This window comes from Camelus dromedarius, chromosome 21 (genome assembly GCF_036321535.1).
Source record: "Camelus dromedarius isolate mCamDro1 chromosome 21, mCamDro1.pat, whole genome shotgun sequence".
NCBI lineage: Eukaryota > Metazoa > Chordata > Mammalia > Artiodactyla > Camelidae > Camelus > Camelus dromedarius.
Genome location: NC_087456.1, coordinates 26,178,096 through 26,193,339, shown reverse-complemented (window position 1 = coordinate 26,193,339; position 15,244 = coordinate 26,178,096). Strand labels below are relative to the sequence as shown.

General features: G+C 47.2%; 1 protein-coding gene across 3 annotated transcripts in view; it reads left to right on the top strand.

The window, feature by feature from the left end:
- The window catches only part of TGFB2 (transforming growth factor beta 2), a 75,349-nt gene that overhangs the window by 39,725 nt on the left and 20,380 nt on the right, over positions 1-15,244 (top strand). For all 3 annotated transcript variants that reach the window (XM_031438390.2, XM_010993027.3, XM_031438391.2), the window contains one exon: positions 10,328-10,491. In XM_031438390.2, the coding sequence (XP_031294250.1) occupies positions 10,328-10,491 (164 nt within the window). The remainder of the gene's footprint in view (positions 1-10,327; positions 10,492-15,244) is intronic.

Sequence of the window (15,244 nt, the reverse complement as noted above, 5' to 3'; positions counted from 1 at the left end):
TATGTATCAAATGAATACACAGGTTTACCAAATCAGACTTCAAATCCATCTCAGCATATCTGAAGTGAGGAGTCAAATCAGATAAGTACATATTGAATAGGAGTGTGCTGTCAAATTTGCACAAAAAAGGCTTAGGGTATGAAATATAGGATAATGACGTCTGTGAAATACTTCGTGTGGAAAAGACCTAACACTTCTAACATTTAAAACACATGGAAAATACAATATGATTACCAAGTTTAAAAAGAGAGAGAGAATGAGAATAATTCAGTGTTGGGATGCATTAATAGAAGTATGAGTTCCAAATGAGGAAGGTGATAGTTTACTCTATTCTGTGTTGAGGATTACGTTCAGGTTTAAGGGTCCAGTTTTAAAATTGGAGCTAAGAGGAAACCATCCACAGAGAGGGGACCATCCAGGAAGGTCAAAGGCTTTCACGATGAAAGGGTTGAAAGGAATTAGGACTGTTTGCTTAGAAAAGAAAAGAGATGGGCAGGCAGCCATGAGATTTGGCTTCAGGAGTTCTGAGTAGGGTCAAGTGGAAAGCGAATAAATCATCACATGTAGCAGAACTAGAGCCAGTGGGTAGACCTTGCAGGTAAACAGATCTCAGCCCCAGATAGGGAAGGACTCTTTGGAAAGCTGGAGCTGTCAGAGTCTACAGCAGGTCATCCGGCCGAGTTTTGCATTCTCTGTCACTGCAGGAGTTCTGGGAGAGACTGTTTTGTCTTGTCTTGCAGAGAAAACTGCAGCGAGAGGAATTAGATACCAGTAACATTGAGAGAGCACGTCCTAGGTGCCAGGCATTCCCTTAACATGCTCTCATTCCTCAGCGCAGTGAAGAATTTCAGAGAGAATGAACGTTGACTGTGTTTGCTTTCCCTTTCAAGCTAGATAATCCAGACCGTCTATTTCTCTTCACGTTTACTCACTCCCGAGCCCTGAATTTAATACGCCAGCAGTAATAGCCCATGCCACTTGGTTAAGTTGGTAAATAGCTTGCAATCCTAGCAGGGTGTGCCCTCTTGCTTATTAGTTTAGCTTTGGGGCAGAGCAGCAAATCAGCAGAGTGCTTCAGAGTAATTAGGCGATGGCCTGACAAAGAAGTGGGGCCACGAGCAGGAAGCTTACAGAAAACCCAGAGAAGAGCTCACAGTACAAGGCACACAGTGGCCGGTATATGCCTCACTGCTATAATTTCAGGAAGATTAGAGAAAGATTTTCAGGCTAATAAGGAGCCACCACACCCATTAAGCATGTCAGAGAGTCCACCCCAATCCTTACAGAGCTGCAGGGAAAGTGCAGTAGTTTCTGGAAAGGGGAGTGTTGAAGTTTGTTTATTCTGGGAGAAGAAGGTCTCTGCAGGGATGAGCACCGATGTCCAAGATTGTGCATTTTATCTTGATTTTGCCAGTGTTTGGCGTCATCCTGGAAAGATTTTACTCATTTCTCGATCTAAAAAAAGATTGAAAATAAAATGTGCTTCTAATCCATAAAGAGATTAAGGGTGATATCCTAAACTTCCAAGTTTAAATTGCTCATGGAATCAACAACCTATTGCCTTCTTTCTGTTGACCTTATTGGGAGCCATTGCTGGGTTCTAGAAGAGATGCCCGGGTCACTGTGTCGTGAGGTCATTGGCTTCCTTAAACACCATCAGTGAGACCAAAATCATGACTGCTTTGCTCCCTGGATGTCCTAGAGAAAAAAAAAAAAAGCACAAATTGAAGATCAGTAAGAAAAGAAGAGAGAAAGAACATGGAACAAAGGAAAGAAAGAAGATAATGGGGTGGGGGGGGGGAAGAACCCAGAGAGTTGTATGTGCTTTAAAGAATGAGACAATGGCAGAGAAGAGTGGTTTTGATTGCCTAGTCCAACCAGGAGGCCAGTCTCCCACCAGGAGGCCATTCCAAGGGGATATGTCCCATTTGTGGTCCACCTGCCCACAAAAGTGGGTCCAGGTGCCCTCCCCATGCATAGTACTGAGCATCATGGGAAGAGGAATTAAAATAGCTGGTCTCCATGTAGGTGGGGTTTTATGAGGGTGATGGGGAACTTGGAGAAGAAACTAGAAACCCCACATCTGTCATAGTTCGAGAAAACCAACCACCATGGGCCGGCACCACTGCAATTTTACTTTGTTTTGCCCCGTGGAAGAAGGGGACCAAACACTCCTGCTGACACAGTGCATGGTCTCAAATAGCAGCTCGAGAGGGCCAAGTCACATAGGCTGACGCTGACACAGTTGGACTCACGATTGCCAGCACCATGTCAAGGCTGACACCGCGCCTCTCTGGGAGACGCCCGCTCCCCGTCACGGATGCTCGGGGGCGATGTTACATTGACTAGGAGGGATGGCCGGAGAGAGAATCAGAAACCACTGGTGATGCGCTGTTTACTCCTCGGTCATTTTGTGTTAAATTGCTGTGACTTGAATGTCAGCCGTGTTTGGGATGTGGTAGTGAAACAAAATCCATATCCCGTGTGCCAAGACAAATTTTAGAAAACCCCAAAACACAATTGTCTTGGTTTCTGGCTGGCGGGGTTTGTGCACACACAAATAGAAGCTCGTTTACTGCCCTCCAGCCATTCAGTGGGTTGCTGGTCCTGCCGCACTCTGGGGGATGTCTAGTGAACCCCAAACTACTTCCCTCTAAGCGGGGGATGTCAGGAATGAAGGGCCACTGCACTCATTAAGCGCTGTCAGGAGTCCACGCCAGTTACAGCAGAGCTGCAGGCAAAGTGCTGTCATTTCTGGAAAGGAGAATGAAGAGTTCTCTTCCGTTCGTTTGAGGAGCTTGGGGCTGAGAGCTGGTGGATGCTCCTGGGGTGCAGGGCACCAGGCACACCTGTACAGGGCTCCAAAGGGTCCCGGCTGGTCCTGGTCACTCAGAGCAGAGTGCCTCTTATAGGGGGAGCTTTCCCACACAGCGAGCCCCCCGTCTCCACATCAGGGTCATTCTTTTAAGGAGTATCACTGAAAACACTGGGCCTTGCATCAGAGTTTCTTGACTGCCAAAGTCAAACAGACCTCTGGCTGCAGGGGATCTATTTCTTTGTGCCCGTTTGTGATGCTCCAACAAGAGAGCGTGTTGGTATTTCTGCCTGGGGTGGGATTCACGTCCTCAACTCAGGGGACTCCTTTGCCTGGAAGACAGGGTATTGTGGCGAAAAGCCAGAGCTTTTGATTGACAGGCCAGCCTCACCTTGAGCTTAGCCAGGAGTTACTTCACTCTCCTTGCTCTTACTTTCTTTGTCTGTGAAATGGGGGTGAAAACCTTCTTAGCAGAAATGAAGCATGTAAAGCTATTAGAAAATGAGAGGGGATTATGAAGTAAAATTCTGAGGCTGCAGTGAGACCAGGCCACTCTTTTTAACAGTGAGGATGGTGGGATGGATCTATTGCATTCATCCCTCACTAAGTCATGAGACTGAGTAAAGGGAGGGGAAGCCTGGCCAAGTTCATTAGGGTTAGATCACAGTCTGGGGCTGATGTTATCAAACTTGGGCCTGAAACAGAATCACCCAGGAGGTCTGGGATGGAGCCAAGGAATAAGCGTATTAATAAGCCCCCACGAGACTCCTTTGCAGGCGGTGAGGGACAGTCATCTACGGTAGGATTGATGGGGGAAAATCACTTTTTGGAGGCTCCATCTATGGAGAATATCAGCAGGAGACTGATGAAATGGCAGAGCTGCTGGTGAGCTGGGTCTAGCTCAACCTGCCTCCAGGCTGAGGGCACCTCAGTGCATCTTTCTGGACAAGGTGCATCTCGAAACTACATGACTTCCTCCAGTGAGGTGAAGGCCCCCGACCTTGAAGGACAGCACATCCCCCCTGCCCTTTTTTTAACTTCTAAATTATTAGAAAAATTCTTTATATATTGAGCCCAAATGTGGCTCCCTGGCTTAGGAACGTTCCAAGCCCCTGAAATATTTGGAATCTCTTAAGGAATTTGATGTCTGTAAGTGGTCTCTTCTTCAAATTAAATACCATCAGTTCTTTTCCATTGAGCTGGTCTCTATCCTGCCTGTGTGTGAGAATCATCTGAGGAGCTTAGAAAAGACCATCCCGGTCCAATCAGACTCGCAGGGGCTGGGACCCAGGCATCAGTATATTTTCCAAGTTCTTCAGCTTGAAATAGGCAGTCAAGGTAGACAGTGCAAATCATGGAGGAATTTTTCCTATTATAAGAGCCTCAGATCTCTTGCTGCAATTTCTTCTTTTCTCTATCTTATTCTCTTTTTTTTTTCTATGTGAAATGTCTGATCAAACGTTTAGATGTTCCTTTGTCTTTTTTTTTTTAACCATTTAAAAATATTTATTGAGCTACTATTATGTTCTGTGTATTTTCCTCAATAGTTTGTATACCTTATTGGACAAAACAGACAAAGATTCCTCTATGGAGTTTACAGCCTAGCAGCAGGAGACAGACAATCATAAACCAGAGACTGATTAAAGAAGTCAATTTTATAGTATGTTAGAACGTGATTGGTGCTTTCAAAAAATAAAAAAGTCTCTTTGTCTTTCTGTCTTTCTTTGTCGATTTCTTCTCTTCCATGTTTATTTCAGTGGTTCTCAAATTTTCAGGTACATAAGAATTACCCAAGGATCTTGTTAAAATGCAGAGCATTGGACCTTACCCCATACCCACTCTTGACAAGCCTGGCTGTGTAGGATGTATCCACCCACGCTAAGTAACCGGGGCCTGGGCTGCTTTCTAAGCCTCTTACAGTTTTTCCCTGAGAAAGGAAACTAGCTTGTATTTAAAGTTCAGGTAGATGGCGAGTGCCTTGGACAGGGAGACAAATAAAACCTCCAGGCCTCTAACAATTCCTTTCATTCCCATACCTCCTGCCTGTCACTTTGAACTCCTGCCCTTGGCCTTATCCTGGAAATCCCCCAAGAACACTGAGACCAGTTCCCTTGGGGGCTCTGGTCAGCGCCTGCTCCAAGAAAGCTGCTGTTAGAAACTAATGTCTCTTTCTTTCTCTTCTCTGGCCCCTACTAATCTGCTTGTTGTTATAGCACTGGTCTCACCAGCTGGCAGTCAACCAGTACCTTTCAGTACAGTGATTCTTCAACCTCGACGATGCATTAGCCTCCTCTGGCTAATCTGCATTTATTGCAGGTTCCCAGGTGAGGCAGATGCCCTGGGTCTAAGACCGCACTTCCAGAACCATTGCTTTAGCAAATACAACAAATACCCAGCAATTCTCGACCCAAGATTCCAATGTCTGTCACACACTTTATTCTCCTGCCAATTTTGTGATGTAAACCACCTAGGAGGGAATAAATAACAGAGAGATGATTAAAGCGTTGCCTCCCTAAAGGCTGAGCTCTGGACATCCTTGGGGTGTTTCTTTCAGGCCCCAAATCCACAGGCTCTGTCAGAGCTCATCGCATAACAGCGATGTCGCAAGACTTCCCTCGGGTTTCGTTTCTCACTAACTTGTTTGTTACGTGGTCCTGATATGAGCATTGTCACAGTGGGAGGTGGGGTGACTTGATGCAGAGATGTTTGGCGGGAAGGCAGAATTCTCAGGTCGGCCTTTCTGATGGTCAGGGTTTCGGGGAACAGGTGAAATGTGAAAGCATGGTGGTGGGGGCTCTGAGGACCGAGGTGACTGTGGCTCCTCTCTGCAGGGGAGAGGAACAGGTGGCCGGAGTCTTTTATAAGCTGCCCCCGTGCACTCAGCGGCTTCTGCCTCTTCTCTGCTAATGAAGTCAAGGTGGTAGGAGAGTCCTGTCTCTGGGGACATTCAAGGAAGGCCCAAGGACCGCTTGGCAGCTTTGTTGCCAAGGGATGGGAACAGGGAGAGGAAGGGGCCTTCTTGAGGGGATCTTTGTGCTGCACCCAGTGCCCAAACATTCTGTCTGCTCCTTATGTAATCCCGACAACCTGATTCAATACATACGAGGTAGGAAATTATTTACCCCATTATATGGATGAAGAAACAGTCTCAGAAAAGCCAACTAATGTTCCCATTTCCACACAGCTAGGACTTTTTGATTTGGAGTTAAAATTCCAATGGCCTTAAAGGCCCCTTGCTGCGTTCACATCCCACGTGACCATGGCAGGACCAGCTGCGATGGTCCTCCCACTGCGATGCCCTCTGAATGCATCGAGGCGGGGCCAGCCTCGGGGGTAAAAGCTGCCCCGGTGCCCTGCCCCGAGATGGTTCACGTGTGAGTGCCTGACACCGGCTCTGCCAGGGGTAAGGGGTAGGGAGCCAGGAGCCAATCACAGGGAGGCCAGTAGGTGATGGGAGTGGGACAGCCCATGAGCGAGGCTCCGTACAACTCCCACCCCCGCCACGCATGCTCCATTGTCCCATCAGACCTCACGTGCAAAGCCTAAATTCAAAGGTGAAATGATTAAGGACTTCAAGGCGGTGACCCCAGAGCATCAAACTCAAGTGTGAGGTTTTTCTGAGCTTGGGACCCAGGGCAACTGCCTTGGTCACACGCCCAGGAAGCCATCCCTGGGCGGTGGGGAACCGAAGAACTCTAAGTGGAGATTCCTGACCTCAAGGTGCTTCCACGGGAGGAAGATAACTTACTATGAGCCAATACATTATTTGGAACAAATGACAGGTCAAGTTAGCGTGCTTGTAAAAGTAGCTTGTGATTATGGCTATCATTAGGCTTTCTGTACCCACTTCTTTCGTAAATTAGTAACTAGATTTCCTCATTTTCTTTTTTCCCTTTGTCCATTTTCCCCAAGTGGGATTCAGCCTCTGCTAACCTGCTTGTCATTTTAAATAGCACTAACCTGCAAGCAGCCAACCAGTACCTTTTAGGACAGTGGTTCAACTTGTTGGTGCCTCAGACTCCCCGGGCTAATTTGCATTTATGTGTGATGTGTGGCCAAAGTTGAGATGGGGGAACACCCCTCACTGGATGACATTCTGGAATCTTCCACGGGCAAGCTTTTCCCTGGGAGGGAGGCAGACGGGACGGCGTGGTGGGGAGAGGAGCAGAGTCAGCCGGGTGGTCTGAAGTCCCCGGGGCTGGAGGAAGATGCATTCGATTGAACCCCAAAATGTCGATCTGAAATTGAGAGGAGCCAGAAGGAGTGTGGGCAGGCTGCCAAGGTCAAACACCAGTACCTGACCACCCGGCGATGGGATGGGAACTGGATTGGAATTCCAGAGGGCGTTCCAGGGGACTCACACTCCAAATAGGGACACGAGTTCTTGGAGAAGGCAGGGGGAAGAGATGCACCCCTCAGGGCTGCCTGAGCTGTTCAGCACCTACCTACCGCCCGGAGCCCTGGGCCGGGGAGCCAAGCCCGCGCACCCTGGCCGGGTGGAGAGGGGCTGCCGTCAGCTCTTCGCCCCACGCGTCCAAAAGCTTTTATGAGCTAAGAGCAGGGTCACAGGCTAGGCTCGAGCAGTTTGCTGTGATTTTTTTTTTCCCCTCAAATGCAGAAATATTTGGCCAGTGGTTTGAGTTCCTCAGCCAGGCAGGGGGCTGGTGACCCATAGCAGATGACAGCAGGGGACAGCTGGGACCGACCCTTGGAAGTGGCAGTCAGTTCTTTAGTGTCACCAGTCTTTATCCAGTGAGCTCCCACTCTTGGGTGCTGGAGCAGGGGGCTGGGAGAGGCTGCTGTGACCTGCTGGCCTGGTCCCTTCAGTGTGGTCGCAAGACCAAAGCCGAGGTGCTGGGCGGAGGGGTGTGGGGCAGTCATTTGCCCTCCTGCGTTAACTGCTTCGACTTAGAAAACAAGAGCCAAATAGCTGGACTTGTATCTTCAGGCGGTTCGGTTCTAACAGCGGGACCGCGGGGAACGGTTATAATGGCCAGAGGCGAGGAAGGCTGTTGGCCAGTGTGTAGGGAGTGGAACAGAACACCGTCCTTAACCATCAAGCTCCTCCTATAAATATTTGCAAACACCCCTTCAAAGCTCGAAAGGCTTGAACAGGATCATTGGACGATTTGCTTAGAAGAAGGAGAAACAAAATTGACCTCCTGGTCGGAAGCGGCTGTAAAACGCAAGCGTGTGTGTGGGCAGAAGACCAAAAAGGGGGAAAAATTTGTTCAAAGTTTAATAAACACAGAAGAGAATAAAAATAAATCTCAAGAGCACTTATTTACAAACTTGATGAAAGGAAAAGATTGGGGCGAGTGGGTGTGAAAGATGGGTGTTTGTGGAAGGGGAGCGGGCCTGTGGGGGTTCCACTGACGGGAAGGGGGGAACCGAGGAAGTGTTTACTCTTCCTAATGACAGGAAATGCTCTGAAGCAGCTTGGCCCTCTCGGGACGCTTTTTCAAGCATATTTGAAGCTTCTGCTGTCTAATGGGGCAGCCATGTGAAGATGAATGCAGCCGCTAGGCCTGTGGAAGGTTCCGGCCAAACGAGAGAGTGTGTGAGGCCAGGGAGCCTGGCCCCAGCCCTCCCCAGGCTTCTCTGCTTGGGCAACTGGCCTGCTTTCAGCTGAGCTGGTCAGGCTCCGATCAGCCTGTCCAGTCCCCTGGGCTGGGCGTGTTCCAGCAGCAAGAAAGTTCAATTTCTTCTCGAAGCTCGCTTTTCAAATTGCTGGGCGAGGGGTCTCCCACATCCTCCCTGCTCAAGTGCATGTTTGCTGGTCTGAAACTGTCCACCGACGACTTCACAGCCGTGGTGCGGAGGGCGGGCCATCACTGCATCTGTGCGCAGACGTCCTTTTCCCTGAAACCTGGATGCTTTGGATTTTGGGGGAGTCTGTTCGTTGTTTGTGTCTGAGACTCCTGAGCTCAAAGCCTCAATTCACACAGTCCTTGAAGCAGTCATTGAGCTGAGAGTGCGTGGTTTGGAATTCACTGCTTCCTGATGAGCTGTTTCATGAGAGTCACAGGTCATGGGAAAGGGATGGGCGAGAGCCTCTATCAGGGGAAGAAGTGCGGAGCTCTTAAGATGAGGAAGTGTTCCTGCGTCCCTTGCTTTTTTTTTTTTTTGCCTTTTTTTTTTCAGTATAATCGTCAGGGGATGGATTTCCCAGGAAATCACGAAAGGTGTTTGTTTCTATTTTAAGATAGGCAGGATGGCTCATTTGTTTAATAAGAAGCTAGTCTTGCCAATAGCCAGATGCCTGAGTCTTTCAAGACTCCTGTTGCTGACCAGCTGTGAGAACAGTGGCTATTTGGTGAACTGCACAAGTGCAGAGCCCTGTCTTACATGGGAGAAGAAAAAAACCTGGAAAAGACGGTCAGTCCTCAAGAGTCCTCAGATGTCATGGGGGAAAACAAAAATAAACAAACGTAATACTGAAGTAATAGAAACATTTGTAAGGAGCCATAAAAAACCATGAATGATTACGTTGTAATGAAGCGACATGATTAAAGAGAGGGTAGAAAGTAATGGAGATGCCAGAGTTGGATGGAACATTCCAGAAGGATGAAAGTAAGGAGATTTTAGATGAGTTTTAGAGAAACAGACCTGTAGCCGATGGTCTGCCTCATGGAGGTGCTTAAAAAATGGGTGTCACATAGGAAGTTTGGGCAAAGAATTAGGACTTGCTTTGCTTTGGGTGTAACCTCAGGTTGCGCATGAGGCAATGACAGACGACTGCAAAATAAACAGCAAAATCCTAGCAGCCCGTGAACTTGCAGTTGTTGTGTGCGCTCTGCACCTCTGTACTTTTCATGGCTCAGAACAGAAGGAATTTGGGTTGATTCCTTCTCTTCCTTAGCTAGGACCCCCTCCCACCAACGGACATTTATACTGAATAAAGAATTTTAAGACTGGACCTAGTATAGCCAGTATGCGCAGATTTTTATTCAGATGTCCTCCCCCTAACTTGAATAGAGGGTGTATTTGGTCATATGTGTGTGAAAGACCAAACTGTTGAAGCCAAAAAAGATGCAATCCATGAACCTGGATAGAGTGGAGTGTTTGGTTGCCAAAATTTCAAGGAAAAAAAATACGTGGGCAAACTGCTTGCCATTAGGAGCTATTTTCTTGGCACGTCTGATTAAAGCGTATGCAAGCCCGACAGCTCTCTCCAGGCATCAACTGTCATGAACTTGTTCCAGTTCATAACCATCTAGGATTTTCCACCATGCCATCAGCTTTCAAAGGATAGGGTTAACTTCATGCCCTCAAATGGGGTTGGAAGTGGTTTGTTAATCTCTGTTAATCTGCTCCTCCTGGAACCAAGTACACATTATTTTTTTTTCTGGTTAAATTGTTAATGATATTAATTTGGCCACTGGAAACAAAATCATTCTGTAGATATTTCCTGTATGGTTTCTTGAGTCTATCTCATGCTGCATGGTCTTTTTTTTTTTTTTTTGAGAGAACAATGGATTTTAATCATTTTCACGATTGCCCTTTTTACAGATGCCATCCCGCCCACTTTCTACAGACCCTACTTCAGAATTGTCCGATTTGACGTCTCAGCGATGGAGAAGAATGCTTCCAATTTGGTGAAGGCCGAGTTCAGAGTCTTTCGTTTACAGAACCCCAAGGCCAGAGTCGCGGAACAACGGATCGAGCTGTATCAGGTACCTTTTGTTTGGGTTGTTTTCATGGACAATCAGCTCGAAGTCTGAGGGTCAGAGACTCCCCCCAGACTTGGGTGTTCTGAACTGAAAGACACCTTTTCTACACTCACAGTCGTGAGGTTGGCCCCCATATGTTATTCCTCTCATAGTGACAGCTCATTCCTCCATCACTCCGGAAGGAAGAGCCTTGGGAGTGAAGTGGGGAAGCTCTGAGCATGCTTTTCAGTGGCCTGAATGGCTGGAGTGCCCACCCTCGGGAGGGCTTTAGTTGAGAAGTCCGCCCTCCACTCAGGAAAGTCAGATAATGTAGGGCCAATCCCACCCCAAGGAGAGAAGGTGGCTACCTTTGTTTTCTCATCCAATGGCCACTCCCTTCCTCCTTTACTTCCCTCATCTCATCCTTCCTGTCGTCTTCTCTCTCCCCGTCTTTTTCATGCCCTTTTCTTCCTCTCTTTGCTACCTCTTGTCTCTTCATTAACCTCACCCTGCCTCCTTTTCCTCTCTGATTCTACCCACCTTTTCCCACCTCCAGCCCCCACCAAATGCACATCCTTGGTTTACCCCGTCCTCCGTTATTTCAGGCAGCCCTGACGTCTCACCTCCTCAGTACCATTGCTGAGCCGCTGTGTCAAAAGATGAGGATGAGGATGAGGATGAGGATAAAGATGAGGATGAGGATGAGAATAATGGCGATGGTGATGGTGATGCAGTGCTGAGTTACTGAGATTTGAGAGCTGTTCTTAACAGCTTGTTACTCAAGTGGGCTACTGGGCAACAGCATGAACGTCACTTAGGAGCTGTGAAGAATGCAGAATCTCAGGCCCTACCCCAGACATACTAAATCAGAATGTGCAGAATGTAGAGCAGAATCTTCATTTCTAATGAGAGCTTTAGGTGGTTTACCTTCTTATCTTTCAGATACTCAATACAGTGTTATTAGCTGTAGTCAGCCTGCTGCCCGTTACATCCCCAGGACTCACGCATCTTCTAACTGGAACTCTGTACCTTTTGACCACCTTCACTCATTTCAAGTATTCTTCCCACTGCTGTATTCTTTCTCCTTTTTACAGAGGAATATGCTGAGTCACAGAGAAATGAAGCCACTTGGCCGGGGTCACACAGCTGGGAAGTGGTGGGGCTGGGGTACAAGTTCTCGGCTCTGACTCCCACACTTGCTGTTCATAGCAAATCCTTCCCTACTTCTTTGCCTCAATAGCATCCAGAATAGTAGAAAAATAAGCAAAACCAGGCCAGCCAGAGGGTGGGGTGATATTTGGAGGGAAAGCAATGATTGAGTTCTCTGAAAAAACATCTTGATCATAGGTAGGCAGAATTACTGCAAGGGGATTTAAAAAATAAAAACCAAAACCCGATTCCATGTCCTCTCTTTTCTTCTTTTTCAATTAAATCTGTCTCATATGCCTCTCTGTACAGACGACAGCATCACAGATGGTTCTCTGGCCCTGTTTCAATTACATGACTTCAGTAAATTGAAGGCAAGTTCTCTGAGGTTTTGTTGTCTGTAACGTAAGCTGCTAAATCACTGTTATTCTTTGGCTTCTGACCTTATGATCCGAGGAGTGGCCTCTGATAGCGGATTACTAGTGGTCTGTCTTCCTCCCAAAGGCCGTCTCATTTCCGGGAGGGGATCTGTCCCTGGAGGCTGGTAATTTAGCAGACCTTACTGAGTTCTTAGTGGGTGTGTATCATCCCAGAGGTTACTGCAGCCCTGGCCGCCCCATGACAAGAAAAGCAAGCTCTGTATCAATGAAAGTCCCCCAGCTGGGAAAGATACAGCCCACAGTGGAAGCTTATTTTATGCAGAGTGTGAACTGGGCTAGTTCACTGACACCGACCACGGGACTCCGGAAGGGGGTAGTTTTAGAGGAAAATAAGGAAGAATAACAACGCCTTATCTCTCTGGAGCTCAGCTCTGCCGCAATCCAACCTCTTGAAACACAGCCAGGGTCCAGGAAGTTAAGTCAGAGAGATCCCTGAGCCTCCTAACAGAAGGCGCAGGGCACACACACAGCTGACTCACCGGAAAGGCAGCCTTTGGCCCTCTCTAGGACCACAAGAAATTAAAGACTGACTTAGAAGGAGGGCTGGAGGAAGACACTCTAACTAGAGTCGATGACCTTTTAGACTTGAGATGTTTGCCTGTGCAGCCCCGTGATGCCAGCCCAGAAGATCAAATCACAGAATGCGATGCCTGTTATGGACAGTTTTCCTTCATCTTATCCTGTTTATGGTTAACTCCCTCTTTATCTCTGTGGCACCCTCCCTGGCTTCTGACATCTGCTTGTTGCCCCCTTATTTGGAGTCCCATTTTTGGCTTGTTATTCTCCAACGTTCTACTTGCCTCCAGTGCATTTGGAAGTCTTTGCAGCTTTCAGTAACACACTCCGCCTTCCAGTCCCAGGACAGAAACTGATGCTTATGGTAAGGGCCTTGAATTATGCAGATGAGCCTAAATTGTATTCAGGAAACTGAACACATGCAGTAAAATACTAGGGAGTTTTGTATCCCAAATTGCTGAAATGTTAGTTTGAAAAATAAAACACTTGGTGCATAAGTGGGCAGATCTTTAGCTATTTAGAGAGCTCGACTGTTCAGAAGAACAAAGCCTCAGAAGTGTCTCGATGCCCTTTGATTACTGTGTCACTTGACACATAGTTCCCAGTGCACTTCCTAGAGGAGGAAGGGTAGGATGACTACAGATAGGTTCCCAGGGTGTTTAGATGGTTGTACGGATGATTTATTAGGATTCCTCAAGACACTGATTTTAAACAGGGAGAGAAAATGCGTGTGTGTTTGTGTATGCGTGCACGCGCGCGTGTGCTCACTCCTGCGCCTGTGAAAGCCCTTGGGGAGCTCCTGCAAGGACTGCCCAAGGGTCCTTTCCAGGAGATTCCGATTCGAGGGAAAGATTTGCCTTTAGGCAGATGTGGTTTAAAAAAAAGCTCTCCTCATCATTCAGATGTGATCCTTCTCCATTCTCCATTGGGAATCACAGATTGAAGGCATATTCCAAGATTCTGGAGCCATTCTGTCCCATAAAATGTATATAGGTACTCTGTCCAGGATTAGAATACCAGGCTGGAAAGACCAAAGACAGCATTTCTGTGAGTTCAGAGTTAGTCTTGTCCAGAGCTGTGCATCTGTTGACTCTCCCAGCCTGGGAGGGTCAGGACACCCAAGCTTCTGTGGAAGTCATGTTTAGTTTGGCAAGGGGACTTCACTCTTCTCCTCTTTATAGAATAGTCTGTCGGAATGTTGATGAATGGCGGTAATATAAAACTCGACTGTCCTCTGCTACCTCTGACTTCTGTTAGCAGACTCTGCATCACATTGACTGGTGTGATCAGGGTGTGACTTCAGACGTACACCCACATCGGAGGGAACAGGAAAAAGATAAAGCCTTCTGATATGAAGGGACAGAGGGGAAAAAAAAGATGAAAACTGAAATTTTTCCAAGTAGGAGTGACTCTTACCGTATTTTTAGAGATTTATACCAAAGGCAGCCTTTGCTGAACTACATTCAGATAAAACCCCAGTGCTCAGGGAATACTTGCAAATCTGCAGTATTTAGTATAGTTCTCAGCCCTTTTGGAAAATTGAATCTATCTTTCTTTGATTACGTTGCACTTGAATTTATGATTAAAATCATGCCCAGAGTTATGAGAGGGGAAAAATAGGAAATGGGAGTCTTCTTCAATTGAATGTCACCAACAAGAGCAAGGGTACCTGCCGTCTTGGAGGGAGGTAAGTCCCCAGCGTTACAAGCAAAGAAATGAAGCCCTGAGTAATTACTACCTTATTTAAGGGACCCCACATGGGACAAAGAATACTTATGTTTAGGGGTGCTGACCTCAGAGGACCTGGGAGCTCTCAGCTATTTCCAGCTTCCTCCCACCAACCTACACCCTTGCACATTTAGTGCTCATTCCAGACTTTACCAACTCTAGGATAATAAGATTTGTACCTTTGTAACTGTTTCAGTGATCTAGTCACTGTATGATAAACTTACCCCCCAAATTTCATGGCCTCAGATAACAACTATTTTATTATGTCTCTCAATTTTTAGGGAGTCAGAAACTTGGGCAGGAATTGTTCTTCTGCTCCATGAGGCTCTGACCAGGGTCACCTGGTGGCATTCAGGTGGCAACTGGGCTGGTCTGGAGGACCTAGGATGATTTTGTTCATAAGCTTGGAGCTTGGATGGGATGACTGAGCATCTCCTCCTCTCCACATAGTTTCAGGAGGTATCCAAGTGGTCTTCCCAGAAGAGTAGTCAGACTTTTTACATGAGGCTCAGGGGTCCAAAGCAGAAGCTGCCGTTCCTCTTAAAGACTCAGCCCAGAACGAGCAGAGCATTGCTCTGAGTGAATTGGTCTCATTCAGTTGCAGGTTATTTTGAGATTAATTTATTATCTTCAGACCCCTAAAAACTCATGCAGAATAACTTCCTGGGAGGTCACAGGAGGTACTGAGCTCGTACATCATAAAGTGTCAGGAGGAAGATGTCACTTTCTCATGTGGGGTGGGTGTGAGGCCACAGATGTTGGTGCCAGGTAGCTTGGGAGAGTACAGTCTGCTGATGGTTCCCTGTTCATCAGGAGAAGATAAAGGTGCTGGGATGAAATGATTGCAGTGGGTCTCAGAGGAACCTTAGATTTCCTGACTGTGGCCATAGAAGGAGCAATGGCATAGTTCATTTTTGTAGAGAAAGGGCATCCAACTTCTGTTGAAG